We start from the raw sequence: 21,049 nt of genomic DNA, 5'->3' as shown, positions 1-21,049 counted from the left end.
CATCACTTCGACTGCTCCTTTGTCGTTGTTTTCGAGACTTGCTTTTAAATCATCAATCGCATCACAATCAGGTCTCTCTCCGTTGATGATGGCGTTCGTCAAGGTATTTATTTCGGTTGGTGGATAAGGCTCTTCACAAGTAAGAGACATATGGATTACCAAGCCATACCCATACACATCGTGCTCTTTTTTCGGCCTGAGTGTCACTTTTTTAAGTTTTTCTGGAGCGGTGTATAGAGCTGTGAATTGGATCATTTCTCTAGCGGCTGGAAGTCGAACAGTGGTTGATCCGGTTGTAGCAGCAAGCTTGGCGGAGCCAAAGTCTGTCAATTTTGCGTGTAGATCTCTCGTCAGCAAAATGTTTTCTGGTTTTATGTCATTATGAACCAATTTGTGACCAGGCAAATTGTGAATGAAAGCTATTCCGTCCGCTGTTTCGACCAACTGACGAAGACGGAGTGGAATTCCTTTGGTGATTCGGTTGTTGAGAAGGAAATCTCTGAGGTTACCACCTTCATAATACTGCATGACAATTCCCATGCCACACGACAGCGTCAACCAGCCATATGTCCTCACTACGTGTTCAGTTTGGGCGGTTTGCAGCTTACCTAGTTCTTCCATTACGCTGTAAACAAAATCGGGCCTAAAATATTTTTGACTTAAAGTTTTATAGTGGCGGGTTCAATTCCTGCCTGTGGCGTCGTGTTATGCGAATTTAACGTGGAAACTCTAGATAAAATAAACCCCGAATGTTGTTATACCAATCAAATTGGGTTACGACTGTTACCTGAAGCTTTCGTATTGCTAAGTTAATCTAATTGCCCACCGCTGCTAGAACTTTTAAACGAAATAAACATCTCGTAGGGGGCGATTTTGCTTTAAACGTCCCATTTTGGCCCAGCCACATCAAATTACCATAAAATCGAATCGTGGTTAAATTTGGTGATTCAGCAAATTGTTTCTTTCGACACGTTTCATATGTTTTAGAAACGAACAACAAACGATCAAAATGTGATGCACTTTTGCAAACGTTTGTGGCAAAAACAACAGGCAAAAGTACGTTTGCTTGTTTTTAGGTATCGTCCGATACTGCCGATGTATCACACGAGTACCGATACTGCACAAAACGTTGGATATCGGCGCCGATACAGTATTATCGGTCAACCCTATTTAGTATGCCAAAACAAGTTTCAGCTGCAAAAAGCGCTATTATCAGATGTAAAAAACGCGTTCGCTAGTACAAGGTTGAGTAAGTTCTTCATGGTACTGTTAATGCTACAAATTAACAACGTAATGCGTTTGCGCTCTTAGTCACTCTAAGTTTGTAGTTTAAACTGCTGCCTCAAGATTCCTTGGAGATAAACTCCCTTCAGAAAACACCACTTGTATAAACCGTTGACTACATTGTTGGTTTATTTGGTTATCAGCGACTGAATTATTACAGAAACTCTTTTAAACAGAAGAGAGTACGAGTAATTAGCAATTAACGCAATAGTAGAAAAGAACTCGTCACTTATGGGTTATGTTTTACAAAAACGGTGAAGTATGAACATGCAGCTGCTTGCCTTAGCTCTAATAAGTAACACTTATATTTCCGACTAATTAATTCTTTCTACCCTGTCTTGTATGTCTAATGGCCGTGCGAAGTCTCCAGTTCGGGTCACCCTTACTGGTTTGGCCGGCAATCAAAGGGCCCGCGCGAGTTTCAGTTAAGCTCCGATGCTAAACTGAACTATCGCAGTCTGGCATTTTCTTTAGCTCCTACCTACCCAAACGTTAACGCAAAAATGGCTTGTTTTACCAAAATCGCGGTATACTAACTAGTGTGTGAGGGGAATTTCCACCGATGTAGTCGGTCAAGTGTATAATGATTGGTCAGGATGAACCCGCGAAAGTTATTTTTCCAGCCTGCTGAAGGCGGTTGTGCTTTCGTTCTGGGAAAAGCTATAATATGACGGGCATGTTGCCGCTGCGTGTTCAATGATATGAAAGCAAACCATTGCTATTGTATGGCCACAACCAACATTCCTACAGATGTCGCATAAAAGTTGAAGTGGGGAATATTTTTAAAAGCGTTTCTAGGCTGGTTGTATAGGCTAAGTTGTACCTGATGAATGTGATATTTGGGTTTTGGTATCAGTTTGTTAATCTATTCAGTCTAGAAACAATATTTATTCGGCACTGGCCTTCGATGGAAGACAACGATTTTTAAAATGTTGGACGACACTGATTTAGAGCAAAGTCGTGCTGATCACATTCCGCATTGTTTCGTCACACAAGCGTCAAGCGTTAGGAGAATATAACATCACGTGATTTGTTCCGCTCGGCTTGTGTTTGCTCAAGCGTAAATAAAATTAATGACGCAAATTCTTAAATGGGTTTTACAAGCATTTGTGCAGTCAAAGTTGTAAAAAAAACTACAAAATAGACTTACGTGTCTTTAAACCGTTCCTTTGTTTGTTCCCCGCCATGGCATTCCATGACTTTAACAGCAAGTTTGTTGAGTGATTTATGTTTTCCGACGAGAACCACTCCGAAACTTCCAGAACCCACAATACTTGACTTTGGGTCGCACAGAATATCATCAGCATCAAATTCACGCAACTGAAAATTAATACATTGGCTTGCAAAGTCACGTATGCGAATATATTTAAATTAGATTGTGTTCGATACAAAATACTTACATTAGATTGACTTGGTTGAGCGCTTGCCATGGTTGACGATTGTTGTCGCGAATTTTGCGATCTTCAGTACTTCACTCGTTGGGTTTGACTGAATACTTCGTCTTCGGCTGTAGATCGAACAACTTCGTCACAACAGTTACTATAGATACGACGTCACAATGACTTCGATTGTTCGGTGTCGCAACTTTTGTGAACGATCTGAACGCGAACAACCGACTCTGCAACTTGACACCTGCCTGTTTAAACTGAATAAACGCAGCCTCGCATCGTAAACTTTTGTTTTTAACTTTTTGAAACTTTGCTTTCTTGTATCAAAGTTTTGTCTACCGAAGGGGCATTTGCGACAATTTTTTGTTGGGGCGATTTTAATCTCATAGGGGTACGATTTTGACCCAGAGCCACGAAAGGACGTGTATTTGCAAGAAATGTTTAAAGACTGCTGGTATAAATTCTCTACCACCCCGCCGAGAAAAAAGAGAAAACTCATCGAGAGACGCATGACGTTGGCAAACTCACGTAAAACCTGATTCCGACATTTTGCTTTTTTGATTCCGACATTTATAAAAACGTTTTCCTTAATTTTTGTGCTGCAATGCCGAGAATAAGACTCATTACTGACACCACGTGGCGAACATATGTTTTGTATTGGTTGTTCCCAAGCTGTATTTGTTACCGTTTAGCTGTAATACTATGCGCAACATTGTAAGTCCTGTCACTGGTGATAAATAGTCTTTAAACTGACCCAATATTCATTTTTGTAGTTGGAAAAACATACTTGGCACCATCTTTCCCTAATTACTAAACTTAATCTCCAAACCTAAATAAAGTTGCGATGCTCGGTCCTTAGCTAATTAGTACAAACTTTAATTTCGTATGTTGCTTCACTGGTGATAATGTAACATTCTTTAACATTTCAAAAACGTCGAATTTGTTTAGAGTTTGAAACACATTGAACGGATTGTGAAAGCCAAGTTCAAATCCTCAACAAACCTTCGAACAATCGTCGAATCCCGAAAGGTTTTAATCCGACTCAACCTGTTACTCTTGTCCATGTTGTGGAGTGGATGTTTGATCAATGTGGGAGACCTCGGACTGGTGAGATTATCGGGTTTAAAAAGCAGAAGAAATACTTATACACGGGTCGGCAACCTTTTAGGCGACGCGTGCCAATTTACTTGTTATTTCGATGAATTAATGACCTCGCGTACCAACGTTTTTCTAAATATTAGTGGTTCGCGCCAGCTGATATCAATAATAAATAGAAAGCAAAGTGTTTTGTGTATGTAAGGCTGAATTTTATGACAATGGAATAATGTAAACTATAAACAAGCAGTGCAACAGGTTCAATTGTTACTTTAATATAAACACGCAAATCGGTTGGCGTGCCATAAAAAACTACCTCGTGTGCCAACCTCGGCACGCGTGCCAGGGGTTGCCGACCCCTGACTTAGACTTAAATTGGAAGAAAATCATATTCATATATGTGGGAGATTTTTGTAGTGAATACATTTTATTTCAGGCGTTTTATAAATAGCTGTTGTCATTTAAAATCTTAGACGCTTAAAAATGCATTTATTGCACTGCTATAGAGTTTGTTTTGCTAATAATGGCAATGTTTGGTCAAAAAACAATACTATCAGTAGTAGTAAACTACTTTTAAAATTGCGCGTGCCAAAAAAACTGAAGGACGTTTTCTGTCCGTTTTTAGTAAGTAAATTTTGTTTTCAGAGTTCAGACACCAATGTATGCGACTCCTTTACGACTTTTCAAAACTCCGCCCTGCCACCTTGTAGGTCGCTAAAAAGAATAAGAAAGACGGAACAAAATTTTGAATTGGAAAACCAATCTATTGTGGGTGTAAACAAAAAACTTGTATGAGTAATGTTTTAGAACAATTTATTATATCAACGGTGGTTTCTTATTATTTTTCTTGTTTGTTTAAACAACAAATATATTACAGATGAATTAAAAAATACTGAACCTTGCCTAATTAACACATACATTTAGCAGGGATCGAAATGAGAACTTGAAGGGTGAAAATGAGTTGTTGGAGCTCTTTTTTAGGAGTTTGAAGCACATTGAAAAAACAATCGTCGAATCCTGAAAGGTTTTAATCCGACTCAATCTGTTACTCTTGTCCTTGTTGTGGAGTGGATGTTTGATCAATGTGGAAGACCTCAGACTGGTGAGATTATCAGGTTAAAAAGCAGAACAAAAAAATTAGATAAATAACAAAAGCTTGTGTAGTTCAGTTGGTAAAGCGCGGGTCCCGGAAAGACGTCTGTCGTGGGTTCGAATCCCACCGCAGGTTAGATTTTTCTAGCCTACGCCTTGCCGTATACTAAATACTTGGTGACTGGCTGATTCGGTACAACGCCTTCAATGGGCCTGGCGTAATATGTTCCCACAAATTAACTCGTATAGTGCATTGAAACCTAAGACAACTTTTAACGTAACAGTACGTCAAGTGATCGCTGCCATCACGCTATGTTTAACCTAGAGCAGTGGTTTAAAAACTGTGGTACGCGTATCACTAGTGGTACGCCGGAACTTTTCAGGTGGTACGCGTGCTTTCTGTGATACCTTATTAAAGTCCGATCTAAAAGTGCCACTCAACTTACCTAAGATAAACATATTCATACTGGGAATGCTTGGGAGATCAGGTGATTCGGTATACGCCTTTAACAGGCCTGGCGTACTATGATCAACTGACCTAATTGATCAGCCCTGGTTTGGGTGAAACTCGTGTCTTGTGCAGTCATTTGAAAGTACTAAATATGCCAGTCAGGCGAGAAAATGGGTCTATTTCTTGGTATATACATTCAAACAGGGTTTTAGGTGGAACGCAGCAATAGCGAAAGCTGACATGTGGTACGCTGCCCGTATAAGGAGAACCACTGACCTAGAGTAGCCTGTGATTTTGGGTGCTGTGATGTGCTTATTAAACGGGGGCATTCTATTTTGGAGAAAATACAGTAAACAAGTTGTTGGTGTGCCAATAGGCCAGGTTTAACACAAATTACAACGTTAGGATATCTGACTAGTTTGCGACATATGATTTTTACCAGAATAAATTTGAAAACGTTGTATCGTTGTTGTTATTATTAGTTTAAATTACCACTAAGTTTGCATCAAACGCAGCCATTTTGTTTTTTACTATGTTTACTTAACTAATGATGACAATTGAGTTGTTGAAACGTTTGAATTTTGAGATGACAACATTTTTTCTTTACTTACGATTTTGTTTCTACTTGAGCATTTTGTGTTTTATTAATTTAAGCTACTCGTAATTCGTGTATTTTCTACCATTACTAAAGTATTTTTCTTAAAGTCTGGTTGATTTTTTAGTTTTTAAGTAAGTGTTCTTTGCAGAATGCAGACACCAGTGCATGCAACTCTGCTACGATCTCATGGAACTCTGACGATAAACTCCGCTCTGCCACCTTGCGGATCGCTAAGAAGGAGGAGAAAGCAGGAAACGAAAAATTTCATAAAGAAGTTGGTTGAAAAATGACTCGAAGTTTATAATTCTGAGATTTATTAAATTTAACAATGTTGAAAGTGTTTCTTAGTTCGGGCAATTTAATTTCAAGCGCACCGCGTTTTATTAGCGCAGAAATTCCCGTTCTGCTGTTTGGTCGAAATCCTGAGGCGAGCGTCAGAACTATCGTTTATAACAGGAGTGGGGCCTACTTAGTACAGCGGGCCGCATGAATCCCACTACATTTTCGGGTGGGCCAAATATTTATTTATTTTCAAATTCCGTGTAAAAATACCCAAGGTTTTACACTTCATCGCTCCAGAATTGATTTTTTCTTTCCTGCTACATGTTTGTAACAAACTAGGGATACAGGTTTATCACTTATTTCGACTAAAAAATAAGAGTTGGAACACCCAAGCTCTATTACTGATCTGTTTATTTTTCAATGATATGTTTGAAATAACAATATAAGGATCACACGTTAATAGCTCTATAAAAATAACACCACATGACAAATGATTTGTTACTGCAAGAAAAAGCAATCGAGTGACCGTTACCTCACAAATATAGCAAGTGGTTTAATGCGTGGCTTTTTTATAAGTTTGGCGTCATAATGTGGATTTGGGAGATATTGAATATAAATTACCGATAATGTCGAAGTAATTTTACAAAATATTTGTACATAAACAGTTTATTGCTTTTTTATGCTATGTTGTCTACTTTAACAAAAATCTGACGCGGGCCACATTAAAAATGCATGCGGGCCGCATTTGGCCCGCGGGGCGCAGGTTCCCCACCCCTGGTTTATAATCTACCAGTAATGACGTAGTTGCCAGGAAAAATCTTTGCTGAAATTTTAATAAACTTTTTCAGTAGAAGAATGGACGACAGATTTCTAGTTGCTTTAAATTTTTCTTTTAAATGTAAGGTTTTGTTTTGCAACCATATTACAATAAGCTGCACTGAATTTGATTTGACTTTTTAAAACTCATGTGTTAAACTCAATGACTGTTTGTTTTTAGTTTTCATGTAAAAGTTTAAGCTGATGATAAAAGTTATGTCATTGTTAGAGGCAATTGCTTGTTCGCTGGAGCGTGTCGTCTGTTTTTGTCAAATTCCGATGTACGTCACATGTTTTCTGGAATGATGAGCAAATGACAACAAATGTTTTTGAGGTAAGAATTTTATTATTTAGCAGACTTCTGCTTAGGTTATGTGTAAATTTCTAGCATGAGATGTCACTTTTTTCATGCAAACATTTACTATTTGTTCCTTGCGTTGTTACCTACATAAGGGTCGCCAGGTTAAAAAGGAAAATAGTTCGCGTATTAAGGCCTAACCGCTACAAAGGCGCCAGACACCAGAACAGAACGTTAGGGTTTGTTTGTTTGTTCGCCTTGTGTTTTGTTTTTTTTTGTACGCGTCTGCCACCAACAGCGCTATAGAGCTACAGACAGATTGCCTTTTTCGCTTTTGCCGAGTGGAGCGAACATCCAGGGCTCGCCATGACGGCCGCATCGCAGAAAGTTATTTCTTCAACAGCGCTAAGCGTTTGCTCTTACGTGAAGAAAATAGGTTTTACTTATGTATATACCATCTAAGTGCTCCTGAAAAACTCATAATAATTTCTAACTTGAAGCATAGATCGAACAGAATAGGTTGCATGGCGGTCAGTTTTAACTGATTATGATGTCATCATATATATTATGGCGTGTGCTTTTTCTCATTGTTTGCACACAGTAGGCGTAGAAAAAGACTAACGCATATGGCTACTGGGCTGGTAATAGCCGTTACGTCCCAACAAAATCTTTTTAGGACTGTTTCAAAATGCAATTATTTGGCAAAAAGGTTTTATTTACGTCACGGCCGCCAGTACATGTACACTGTAAAAAAAACTCGTAAATTTTACTGGAAAAACATACGTAATCTTTTGCGGACTCGAAACGTAAGTATATTCAAATTTGAATATATTCAAATTTACAGCCACACGTTGTGCATCCCTGATCTAGGCCATACATGTGTAAATGGCTGGTTAAACTGATTTACTATTTTTCCTAGAGATCATCAGTACTCAGCTACTTTCATCATGCTAGTGTACTCGGCAGTGCCCTCAAGCGGTGAAGTTTGCTCTCGCTATTAAAGAAACCGGATGAGGGCAACGAAGTCGCTGTAGCGGATTGGGACAAGGACATCGTCATCACGTACGCTGTCCCGTTTCGTGACTTGAAACCTGAAATTCGACTGGGTATGTTTTTCAGTTTTACTTTTGTTGTATTATATTTTACGTACAAGGCGACGTAACTTAATATTCGAGATGGTCGCAACCGTCTTGTGTTCACAACGTTGTGGGTTCGAATCCTTCCCTAAAATGTTGAATATCTGCTCTCTATAGATCTCTACCTCCCTCGGGTGATGGAAATCGCGTCTCAGTCGAGCGACCGACAAGCCAAGATAGCGGCGTGCGAGTTGATGCATTCTATTGTGCTGTACACGATAGGAACAAACGCTCAGACATTGAATATGAAGTCTGTCTCGGGTCTGATGCCTTCACTGTACAAGAAGTTGTTCCCAGTTCTGTTGAGACTTGCCTGTGATGTTGATCAGGTAAACCATGTTGATCAGTAAAGTTTAGGAATAAGTTTTAACTCAGTGGTTCTTAACCTTCTATGCACCCGTTTTACACTAACTTACTTTAGAGTTACCTCTCGCAAAGTTTTACTGGTGGGGAAATTCCCCAGGTTAAGAACCTTTGTCTACCCGCTGCTAGAGCTAATGTCACGATTAGTCACGTCCGACCCACATTTAACTGAATTCTGGTAGGTGGCTCAAAGAGCTAAAATATTAAGTTGGCAGCTAAAGAGGCGTAGGGTTGAGAACCAAGTTTTAAACAATCTCATAATCGAACCATCTACCAGGCATGTTGATATGGAAAGACGTAAGCTGCTCCGTAAACCTTTTGGCCGTTCCGGACGCAACGCATATCCTCATTTCAATTGTCTGCTTGCAAAAATACTGATGTACAGAAATAGGTTTATGTTATCTAATGGTGTCTAAAAAGCTCAGATTGTTTTTTAATTTGATGCACAGCTGAAATCAATTTTAACTGTTTTTACGTCATTATCTTTATTCTGACGCTTGTGGTACCTGCTTTTTTCGCATTGTTTGCACACAGTAGGCGTACAAAAAGTCTGACGCATTTGGCTACTGGGCTGGTAATACTCTCTTTTCAGGTGTTGCACCCCTGGGCTAGCTGAAAGAATATATCCCGCGGTGGGATTCGAACCCACAACAGGAGATTATCCTCGGCTAAGTTCTACTAACTAAGCTATGTAGGTTATAAAGTCAAGTCACAAGTTTATTTTGCCTTGCTCGGAGGCAAAACAGCAAATGGTGCATTTTAACAAGTTGCTAGCAGCTAAAAACGCCTAATTTTGTTTCTAAGGTTTGTAAGCAAATGTTTGAACCGCTCATAAAACAAATCATTCAAAAAAAAGGTCCCTCAACGGCCACATTACTCAATGTACTTATGGTAAGTTTCTGGATAGAAACGGATTTTTTTTCAAAATCCGTGTCAACTTTTTCTTGCGTGCAGACCCTCACATAACAAATTAATTTTTTGACGACACACTTTTCAGGCTAAAAACGCGAAAAGTAGTAAAAAGGAATTAGTTTTACATTTTTAATGTGATGGATAAATCTGCTTTTGGCAACAAATAAGATCGAAATGAGATTCTAGTGTTGTCGACACGCCCACATTTTGTAACCACGCCCCTAAAACATGAAATGATATTTGCACTCGAGTATTCGTCTGCATTGTGACCCGGTAATCCTGCTTTAATGAAATACTTCAGTTACATTACCTACCCATTTGCGTATATTATCATGCATAACCTTTAACCTCGATTGTTAAAAACCTTTTCTTTTACCAGGATGGCCTGGTCGATTTCGATAACGCAGCATTGCGGGAGCTTTCAGCCCAATTCCTTTGCGAGTTCTTGGCCTGGTCAGTCAAGCAGAACACGGTCAATACGTCATCATCTCCAACCAACGCCAAATCTATCTTGAAACGCATCTGCAGTTTGGCTCGGCACCCGTCATCGGCAAAGAGGCTCGGAGCTACGGTGGCTTTCAATCATCTGTACAGGGTGTTCAGGTGCGTTATAGCGATGGACCAAACTCTAATCCAGTGGTTCTTAACCAGGGGTACGTGTACCCCTTGGGGGTACGAAGCATCAAAGCAGGGGGTACGACATGCAGGGTGAAATTATATGCTATTTAATTGTATGCATATTTATGAAGAATGCGTAACAAGTTACTTTGTTATATATCTAGAACGGGTTAGTTTAGTACTACTTACAATACTGTTTTCATGCATGCATTCAACACCCAAGTTATAAATACACTAAGTTTAATTCTATTATTACAATTATATTTACTTCCGTTGGCCATTGTTGACAGGGGGTACGAGAAAATTTTATGAAAGCTTAAAGGGTACGAGCGCGAAAAAGGTTAAGAAACACTGCTCTAATCAATCTGTGTAACTCAGGAGTGCACGACCTGCAGCCGAGCATATGTAGAATAAAAAGTATGCACTGGCGACGGTGCAATGATTGAAAAACTCGTTTAAAATGCTAAAAGATACATTAGCTTAAGCAAGCTATTGACACACTGGCGGTGGTTGGTAAAATATAAACTAGTGATGCGGCCGTTAATAGTGAAATAGTTGTGCATCCCTGGCGTAACCACTTTAAACTACCGGTAAGTTTCTTTTAACGCTTTTAGCTTTTAACGTTCTGTACAGAGTATAGAAATACGTTATGTTAGTAAAGTGTACGGATATGTATGCCTATGAATTTGCCACGGTTTTTATGCGATTAACTGGTTTGCAATTAGCCGGATTCATCTGAACTACGTTGGTCTTTATTGAACCCCGAGTAGAATAAATGTCTTAAATTTGAGAGTGGCGTGTTTTTGAAACCACTGCATTAAACCATATATTCCTAACTATGGAAGCTTAAGCCACACCTGCCCTATCTGCAACTGTTCTGTATATTCATTGGAGTGACGTCACACAAAATTAGTTTGTCTCAATCTGACTATTTCTCCTTAAATGGGGTTGGAACCCACAACCTTGTGTACACAAAGTAACAATACACAAATTCTATTTCACGTTGTATATACATTTTTAAATCGAGTTTTACGAATAGAAATATACATTTCATTGTTGGGGATTGTTACGTCACACACATCACAACACAAAAAGATTTGCAACAAACAAATACACTACTGTGACGTCATTTTCATATTATTGTTTCAGGCAATGGGGAGAGAGTGGAAAAATGACGATAATTTTTATTTTAGGCATTTGTGTAGCGATTTTTGCAGATATGATTTGTAGATTAATAGGACGCATGTATTCCAGTGTGCAATAACCAATAAATATGTGTAGATTGACTGTGATGTGTATTAGTGTATGTGTACTGGGAATACATTATTCAGTTAATGTTGAAATAAATCTGTATTAAGTGGTAATAAATGTTTTATTGTGCAATATAAGTAGTTTACATGCATTTATTAATATTTAAGACACAAATCCAACAAGAATGGCTATTTTCTTCACACAAGATGATGTGATACTTTATTTAGCATCACCTTGTGCTGATCCAAACTGCTGTTTTTGATTGTCAACAAAGTCTTGGAGCTAAAATATGGCAGTTTAAAAGTTTTTTTGTAGTAGGTTCAACATTATTTTGCTTCTATGTTACAAACCATAAATCTAGTAAGCTCACAACTAGTTCATTTAATCTACCCTTTTCGGTTTGCAACCAACATGTGTTGAATAATTTTTTTCTAATGTTGTGAATTCTCAAACTACAAACTGTTAACAAAATTCTAATATATCAAAGAGATACATGTGCATATAAATGCATTTAAGACATCATAGCAGTTAGGGTGGACAAGTTTAACTACCCAAATGAGTTGCCTATTTATGTACTATTTCAGTCAGAATCAGGAAATATTGTTTTTATTCTACTTAAAATGCAATTTTCTGCAAAAACACACCTGCACACCAGTTATCACCAACACTTAAATTCTTGCCAAACAGGACTGAAGGCAACAAATACACCAGCCAAGTTCATACAGATATCCTGTATTTTTTGTCAGATGATCACCATCATAACAGATGGTGCATTCGCAAAATAAAAAAACAACCTCAAAGTTGTTTAAGTTTAAAATGTGCAGCATATCATGTTACAGGCAGTGTCAGAAATGATTACAAAACATACACAGTGGAAGTAGAACAGTATACACACAAAAAATATTTAATCTGATTCCAATCCCTCTGTAGTGTATTTGTTGTCGAAAAAGGCTGTATTTTAATCTTGCAGTGTCATAAAGCTTGAGGGTTTGGGAGGAGACTGAAACATTCCAGTGGATTTTTACCAGAGACAGTAAAGGTTGCTTATGGGAGAAATATAAACCCTATTATGTCTGAAATGTTTGGAAACAAATTTATCATAAATGTAAAATGGAATTGCAAAAGTTCATAATATCACTATGGCAAGATAATAAAGACCCAAACCAAATGCACTCAATCAAGAAAAAAAAGTCAAATAGTGTTAAAATAGTTGAAATATTATTTTAGTTTTTGTGATTTTTAATTAAAATGTTATTCCACATGTTGGTCAGAATTTCCTGAAGTTTGATAACAATCAAAAACAGCAGTTTGGATTAGCACAAGGTAATGTCACACAAAGAATTACATCATCTTGTGTGAAGGAAGTAGCCATCTTGTTGGATTCATGTCTAAAATACTTAAAAAAGCACGCAAACCACTTATATTGCATAATAAAACATTTATTTCCACTTAGTAATGATTTATTTCAACACTAACTTAATAACGTAAATCCAGTACACCTACGCTAATACACATCACAGTCAATCTACGCATATTTATAGGTTATTACACACTCCAATACATGCGTCCTATTAATCTACAAATCATATCTGCAAAAATCGCTATACAAATGCCTAAAACAAAAATTATCGTCATTTTTCCACTCTCTCCCCATTGCCCGCAATGCATTTTTGGGGCTTCCTTTTCAGCCGCCATTACGCTTCAATTTGCTTCAACCGTGACGGCCAGTAGCGCAATCCAGGTTTTATAGAGCAGTGCTTGTCAACCTTTTTTGAAACGGTACACCCTTTTAACGTTTACACAAAATTTGTACACCCCAGTAAAAAAATTATTCAACCCTGTAACACACTGAATCTGTGGTCCTAACAGAAATGATGATGAGCGCAATATCAACAAGCCATAATCCACAATTCACTTTCTACATCTGAAAGAACCACCATTAACAACGATTATCAAGTGAAATATTAAATTATGATGTCACAAATAGAGTTTTGTAACTTAAAATCTGTGAACACTTGAGATGCATGTTGTGCCATGTATTGTACATTCCAGTCAGTCTGTTCTAAAACTGAAACCTGCCTGTTGTGATACCTGGTCATAGGTATATTATATTTTTTGTCTGGTACACCCCAGTACACCCCATCAAAGTGGTACACCCTTTAAAAATTATGGTACACCCTGGGGTGTACAATACACCCGGTTGAAAAGCACTGTTATAGAGATCAGTGTTTCCAATCCATTCGGTTGCCCAGTTTATTCAACCGGAACGAAATTTAACCAAGCATGTAGGTTTAGTTTAGGGGTTTTACCGCGATTATCTTGTAATTTTCGCATTCGGTCATTTTTAATCTTGCGGCAATAATTATTTCTGCACCACTGTGTAGAAGTATGTTTGGGTAGGGAGGGCTGTTGTGTGTTTGGGTAGGGAGGGATGTCTTCGCTTGCAGAACAGCTGCAAATACTGCACGAATGTGGATTTAGCAGTGATGACGCTTCACTGTATGAAGCAGAAAAACAAGTGAAAGAAATTGAACAAACATGCTCGAGAAGACTCACAAAACAAGAACTAGGTATATTTACATCTTTGTAAATGTTTTGTGATCCGATGTAATAGTTTGCATCTGCACATATTAAATAGCAATATCATGGAAAATTTAAATTCACAGATTAATAAATTAAATTACAAATTCAATTTTATTATCTTGTGAATCTTAAACTGTTGCCAACCATTTATTAAGAAAGTAGTGTGATTAACAGTGTATTTCAGTTCCAATAAAGTTTCACATGCGATTATGCAGAGTCTTCTTTACTGATGTATCAAATGTACTGAAACAGATTCTTTAACACATCCTTGTGTTTTAGGCTTGTATTGCTCTGTTCAGCAAGGATGGTTGAATATTGTCCATAATTTGTAAGAATGTTGCCAAACCACAGGTAAAAGACTATTTTTAACCAGCTTTAATAGGCCTGACATACTATAATTTTAACCAAGTTACATGTTTATAAAAGTTTTTTTTTTCCCCGTGTTGGCTCAAATGTTTCGACCATAGTGACATACATGGATGTTGTAATGTGGTGTATCGAAGCAACAGATTCGCCAAAAATAAAATCAAGGCCCTACAAGTTCTAGCAGAAGTAAGTTTGTTTTGTGTAAAAATTTATTATTTGTTTCCAACCACTTTTTTTACTTGGTATTGTGTTACAGTTTTTTTGCTTGTTTTACGAGTAACTATGAATTATGCTATTTCAGTGAAAGGACAATCATTTCACATGCTTGGTACACTGGCAAGGTATTACCCTGAGTTGATGACAAACCACTCAGAACGACTCTTCGACATATTTCTGACAAAACTCTGTACAGAGGTGGGTTTTCGCAACTTTATGTCTTCTGTTTACTTACGAATTATTTTTATTGCTTAAATTAATGCATGAAATATTGCAAAATCAGATTTTTTTGCATCCTAAATAAGTTGGCAGTTATAATGCAAACCTTGTATAGCTGACTAGTTACTGGTAACAAACTGGTTTAAAAGCAGAACATCTAAAACCCACATGCTAACAATTTGGTATCAATCATATCTACAACTTTTGTACAAACCTATATTTACTTCATGGGCTTCATGCACTCTTGTTTTCATTTACTGCATCTTATGATGAAGATCCTGTTACAAGATGTAAAGAGATTTTGAAGTTTGCAAGAATGAGTTTGCAGCCACAAAATGAACTGAGTAGATTTGCTGTTCCTTTGGGTAAGTTATTATTCTTTGTTTGTTGATGAGTGGTCAAAAATATAACTATGTGCTCAAATGCAATTCTTAATTGCTCGTTTGCTGTTCGTTTGGGTAAGACAGTAGTCTTTGTTTGTTGGCGAGTGTTTCTGTATGCTAAAATGTAATTGGTATGAATAAACTGTTGCTGCCAGGCAGCATAAATTTGAAATGGCATGAATTGAAAACACAAAGTTGTTATGGGGCAAAAAGGTTGGTGAAACACACAAAATAAGCAATGGTAAAAATGCAGAGTTTCATTACCCTGGTGAAGGTGTCTCGTATGGGACATCGAAATGTCGACGTATTATAATAATAACTGCTGGAAGAGCTAAAAAATTATTAATGTATTTGACATATTTGGTAAACATATCTTTCTGTTTATTTCAAGATATAAGTATCTTTTTGCATTATTTTTTTTGTTTTGCAACGATATAACAATAAGCCGCAACGAATTGGTTTTTAACTGTCAAAAAACCTCATCTATTAAACATAACAGTAACTGTTTGATTTTAGTTTTCGTACAAAAGTTCAAACTGATGGTAAAAGTTATGTCACTGTTAGAGGCTACTTGTTTTCGGAAATGATGAACAAATGCCAACAGATGTTTTGAGGTAAGAATTTTATTATTTGGCAGACTTCTAACTGGTTTAAGTTTCTAGCATGAAATATCGATTTTTTTGTATACATTCACAATTTGTTTCTTGCGTTGTTTCCTAAATAAGGGTTGGCAGGTTAAAAAGGAAAATCTTTCGCAGATTAAGTCTAAACCGCCATAAATGTGCCAGACAAGAGAACAGAACGTTAGGGTTTTATGTTTGTTCGCCTTGCGTTTCCTTTTTTATGTGCACACTTGTCACCAACGGCGCTATAGAGTCACATACAGATTGCCTTCCTCGCTTTTGCCGAGTGTGACGAACATCTTGGACAGGGGTACCTTTTCGCTATGACGGCCGCATCGCAGATAGTTATGGCGATCAGTTTTAACTGTTTATGATGTCATCATATATATTGTGGCGTGTGCTTTTTCTCATTGTTTGCACACAATAGGCTTACAAAAAGACTAACGCATATGGCTACTGGGCTGGTAATACTCGTTGCATCCCCACAAGATTTATTTAGGACTGTTTCAAAATTCAATTAATTGGCAAAAGAGTTTTATTTACGTCACGCCCGCCAGTACTTGTATTTTATCAATTTTACGGCCGCATACGCTCGTATTTGCGACCGAATGTTATGTACCCCTGATCTCGGCTTACGTGTGTAAATGACTGGTTAAATTGATTCTACTTTTTCCAAGAGATCGTCAGTACTTGAACTCCGCTACTTTCCTTTTGCTAACGTGCTCGGTAGTGACCTCAAGCGGTGGAAATGTCCTCTCGATCTCAAAGAAACCAGATAAGGGCAACGAAGTCGCTGTAGCGGATTGGGACAAGGACATCGTCATCAAGTACGCTGTCCCGTTTCGTGACTTGAAACCTGAAATTCGACTGGGTTTGTTTTCAGTTTTACTTTCGTTGTATTATATTTTACATACAAGGTGACGTAACAAATATTCGAGATGGCCGCAACCGACTTGTGTTCACAAGGTTGTGGGTTCGAATCCTGCCCTAAAATGTTGAATATCTGCTCTCTATAGATCTTTACCTCCCCCGAGTGATGGAAATCGCGTCTCAGTCGAGCGACCGACAAGCCAAGATAGCGGCGTGCGAGTTGATGCATTCTATTGTGCTGTACACGATAGGAACAAACGCTCAGACATTGAATATGAAGTCTGTCTCGGGTCCGATGCCTTCACTGTACAAGAAGTTGTTCCCAGTTCTGCTGAGACTTGCCTGTGATGTTGATCAGGTAAACTATGTTGATAAATAGAGTTTAGGAATAAGTTTAAAGTCATAGGTAAGTGGTTCTCAACCTTTTTATTCCATGCACCCTTTTGCCCAAATTGACTTTAGAGTTACCTCTCGCAAAATTTTACTGGTGAGGAAATCGTGCAGTTTAAGAACCCTTGTATGCTCGCTAGAGCTACTATCACCATAACTCACGTTAGACCCACATATAACTGATTTACGATAGGTAGCGCAAAGAGTTAAAGCATTAGGTTTGTAGCTAAACAGGGGTAGGATTTGGAGTAAGTTTTGAAATTTTTTACATCAGGAACTAAGTTTTTTGAACAATCTCACAATGCAACAGACATGTAAGAGTCGTTATACCGCGCTAAGCCCCCAATTACGCACAGCCATATGGCAAGACATGGGCTAGCAAGAACAATCTAGCCTTTAAACCCACGACAGAATCGTATCCTCGGCTAAAGTTCTACCAACTAAGCTATGTAGGTTATAAAGTCGAATCACAAGCACGAATGCCTTCGTACAATCTCGTCTTGACTATTACTTTAGGCCGGAAAACAGAAAATGGTAATTTTTGACAAAATACTAAAACAGCTAAAACCCATAATTTTCTTTTACCGTTTATTATTGTTTTCGAGGTTTGCAAGCCAATGTTCGAGCCTCTCATGAAACAAATCATTCATTGGTTCACGAATAATCAGCAATTCGAGAACCCGTCAATAGCCACATTACTTAATGCATTTATGGTAAGCTTCTGGTGTGAAAACAGATTTTTAACAATAATTGTGGCTCCTAAACTTTTTCTGGTACAATTTGCAGGTTAAAACGCAAAACATTAGTTCAAAGGAATTAGTTTTACATTTTTAATGTGATGGTGAATCTGCTTTTGGCAGATAATATGGTGAGATTCTTGTGTTGTCGACACGCCCACATTTTGTCACCACGCCCCCAAAACAATAAAAATGAGATCTGCTCTCGAATATTCGGCTCCGTTGTGGCCCGGTAATCCTGCTTTAATGAAATACTTCAGTTACATTACCCACCCTTTTGCGTGTATTAACATGCATAATTTTTTTTTACCAGGATGGCCTGGTCGATTTCGATAACGCAGCATTGCGGGAGCTTTCAGCCCAATTCCTTTGCGAGTTCTCGGCTTGGTCAGTCAAGCTGAACACGGTCAATACGTCATCATCTCCAACCAACGCCAAATCCATCTTGAAACGCATCTGCAGTTTGGCTCGGCACCCGTCATCGGCAAAGAGGCTCGGTGGCTTTCAATCATCTGTACAGAGTGTTCAGGTGCGTTATAGCGATGGACCAAAACTCCAATCAATCTGTGCAACTCAGAAGTGCACGACCTGCAGCCGAGCATATGTAGAATAAAACATATGTACTGGCAGCCGTGCATTGATTGAAAACTCGTCTAAAATGCTAAAAGATACATTAGCTTAAGCAAGCCACACACTGGCGGTGGTTGGTAAAAACGAACTTGTGATGCGGCCGTCAATAGTGAAAAGGTTGTGCACCCCTCGCGTAACCACTTAAAAATACCGGTAGGTTTCTTTTGTTGGTTTGTTTTTCGGTCAGGTTTCGTCCTGTTATTCTGACAAGAGTGGTTAGTTTAAACAGAGATGTTCAAATTTGGCATTTAACGTTCTGTGCAGAGTGTACAGATATGTTATGTTAGTGAAGTGTTCGAACATTTACGTCTATGAATTTGCCAAGATTTTATGCGATTAACTGGTTTGAAGGGTGGCTTAACTAGAAGGGTGGCTTAGCACATATTGCCCTTGCATATACACTATAACCTATTTTAAAACATTGATATATTTCCTATGCTTATTTTGTATTGGGTCCCATATTAGTCACTGTCTTTTATAACCTTAGTTGTTTCTGCAAGCAGAAACTCATGGGTCCCCACACATGCAAGGTTGTAGATCAACCGTTCCCAAACTGGGGTCCGCGGTGCTTTAGGGGTCCGTGAGGCAATTTTTGGGGGACCGCGAAGCAGTTGAAATAATTCTATAATCTAATTTAGCGTCAGTTTGTGCCACAAAATAAGTTTAAATCAAAGTAGAATTGAGAATCGACTGTCTCCATTGCTAAACAATGGCTTTTATGGAATGACAACTATCAAAAATGCAATTGTTCACGCACAATCGTAATGCTTTTGTCCTGTTTGTGATGTCACATGCTGTCTTTGGATGATTGTTATCCGCAATTTTGCACAACTAGCTAAAATCCTGCAATCAACTTTCGTTTTTATGAAATACACATTTATGCTTAAGGACCGCGAGCCCTCGAAATAATGGCAAAGGGACCGTTTTGAAAAAAATATGAAAAAGTTTGGGAACCACTGTTGTAGATAATGCATTCAAGATATAACCATGTGAAAGTTTAGTGTTGTAAGGTAAAACGCAGTGATCGGCACTGGGCTTAAATATTAATTCTATGTAGAGAACAAACTATATAAATTTAGATTTACCCCAGGTATTGTTTGAAGTATGTCCTATTTAACGTTCTTTTTCAAAGAAACGAAGGAGTAAGAAGTGGCATAATGGGGTAAAACAAAAAATGAATAGCAAATTCTACAAGCTCTCCAATTTTCATTCAATTCGAACATTGTGAAGAGGGTTACACATTTTAGAGATTAGTTGGTTAAGTTGTGGTGCTACAGGGCAAAACATAACATTTGAGGACTTAGTATGTTTAATAAGGCCTGTAAGAATCAAACCATCTAACAGGCATGTTGATATGGCTTGCTCTGGGGTGCACAACCTTTTCAATAGTCAGAAGAATGTATCCTGCGGTAGGATTCGAACCCATGACAGGATCTTATCCTCGGCTAAGTCTTACTAACTAAGCTATGTAGGTTATAAAGTAAAGTCACAAGTTCAGTTTGCTATGCTGGAAGGACTTAAAACAGAAAATAGTATTTTACGGCAAATTGCTGCAACAGCTAAAACCCTTATCTTTGTTTTCGAAGGTTTGCAAGCAAATGTTCGAGCCTCTCATGAAACAAATCATTCATTGGTTCACGAATAATCAGCAATTTGAGAGTCCGTCAACGGCCACATTACTCAATGCACTCATGGTAAGTTTTTGGCCCGGTTATCCTGCTTTAATGAAATACTTCAGTTTTCGACTTGCCCACATTTTGTCACCACGTTGCCGAAACATAAAATGAGATTTGCACTCAAATATTCGTCTGCATTGTGGCACGGTAATCCTTCTTTAACCAAATACTCCAGTTACATTGCCTACCCGTTTGCGTGTAACATGCATATCCTTTAATCTCGATTGTTAAAAATCTTTTCTTTTACCAGGATGGCCTGGTCGATTTCGATAACGCAGCATTGCGGGAGCTTTCAGCCCAATTCCTTTGCGAGTTTTTGGCTTGGTCAGTCAAGCAGAACACGGTGAATACGTCATCATCTCCAACCAACGCCAAATCCATCTTGAAACGCATCTACAGTTTGGCTCGGCAACCGTCATCGGCAAAGAGCGCGGAGCTACGGCGGCTTTCAATCATCTGTACAGGGTGTTCAGGTGCGTTATAGCGATGGACCAAAACTCCAATCAATCTGTGTAACTCAGGAATGCACGACCCGCAGCCGAGCATAAGTAGACTAAAAAATATGCACTGGCGGTCGTACATTGATTGAAAACTCGCCTAATAGGCTTAAAGATAGGTTAAGTAAACGTAAATAAAAGACTTACGGTTCGCTCATTGTTTACACAAAGCGTAACAAAGACTGCAACGTCATGAACAGTTATCGGAAAATCGTTTATTATAATAAATGAATAAAGTTTGATAGTAATCTTGACTTTTAAGTTAATGGATGAAC

General features: G+C 38.2%; 3 protein-coding genes and 1 long non-coding RNA gene across 4 annotated transcripts; 3 read left to right on the top strand and 1 right to left on the bottom strand.

Annotated features, from left to right (window-relative positions):
* Positions 1-6: 6 nt before the first annotated feature.
* LOC145208112 (ankyrin repeat and protein kinase domain-containing protein 1-like) lies at positions 7-2,714 on the bottom strand (the record flags this gene model as incomplete). The annotated part of the gene is made up of 3 exons (XM_080078882.1): positions 2,685-2,714; positions 2,435-2,604; positions 7-643 (listed from the first exon to the last, which is right to left on the bottom strand). Coding segments are annotated over exons 1-3 (837 nt in total), but the record flags the coding sequence as incomplete, so codon positions are not given.
* A 2,053-nt stretch (positions 2,715-4,767) lies between these two features.
* On the top strand, positions 4,768-7,319 carry LOC145208110 (uncharacterized). Its single transcript, XR_013854451.1, has 3 exons — positions 4,768-4,869; positions 6,057-6,182; positions 7,236-7,319. It is a non-coding gene; the product is annotated as an uncharacterized LOC145208110 (long non-coding RNA).
* A 931-nt stretch (positions 7,320-8,250) lies between these two features.
* Positions 8,251-10,427, top strand: LOC145208111 (DNA-dependent protein kinase catalytic subunit-like). The gene is made up of 3 exons (XM_080078881.1): positions 8,251-8,410; positions 8,558-8,769; positions 10,095-10,427. Exons 2-3 carry the CDS (start codon positions 8,578-8,580, stop codon positions 10,425-10,427), a joined length of 525 nt encoding a protein of 174 aa, XP_079935007.1. The 5' UTR covers positions 8,251-8,410; positions 8,558-8,577.
* Positions 10,428-15,213: 4,786 nt separating this feature from the next.
* On the top strand, positions 15,214-20,814 carry LOC145208113 (DNA-dependent protein kinase catalytic subunit-like). The gene is made up of 6 exons (XM_080078883.1): positions 15,214-15,333; positions 15,868-15,965; positions 16,652-16,845; positions 16,991-17,202; positions 20,188-20,295; positions 20,528-20,814. Exons 2-6 carry the CDS (start codon positions 15,946-15,948, stop codon positions 20,759-20,761), a joined length of 768 nt encoding a protein of 255 aa, XP_079935009.1. The 5' UTR covers positions 15,214-15,333; positions 15,868-15,945; the 3' UTR covers positions 20,762-20,814.
* Positions 20,815-21,049: the final 235 nt, after the last annotated feature.

Source organism: Phallusia mammillata, unplaced genomic scaffold, assembly GCF_965637545.1.
Source record: "Phallusia mammillata unplaced genomic scaffold, kaPhaMamm4.hap1.1 HAP1_SCAFFOLD_213, whole genome shotgun sequence".
NCBI lineage: Eukaryota > Metazoa > Chordata > Ascidiacea > Phlebobranchia > Ascidiidae > Phallusia > Phallusia mammillata.
The sequence above is the reverse complement of the archived record's forward strand: the minus strand, read 5'-3'. Positions and strand labels throughout refer to the sequence as shown.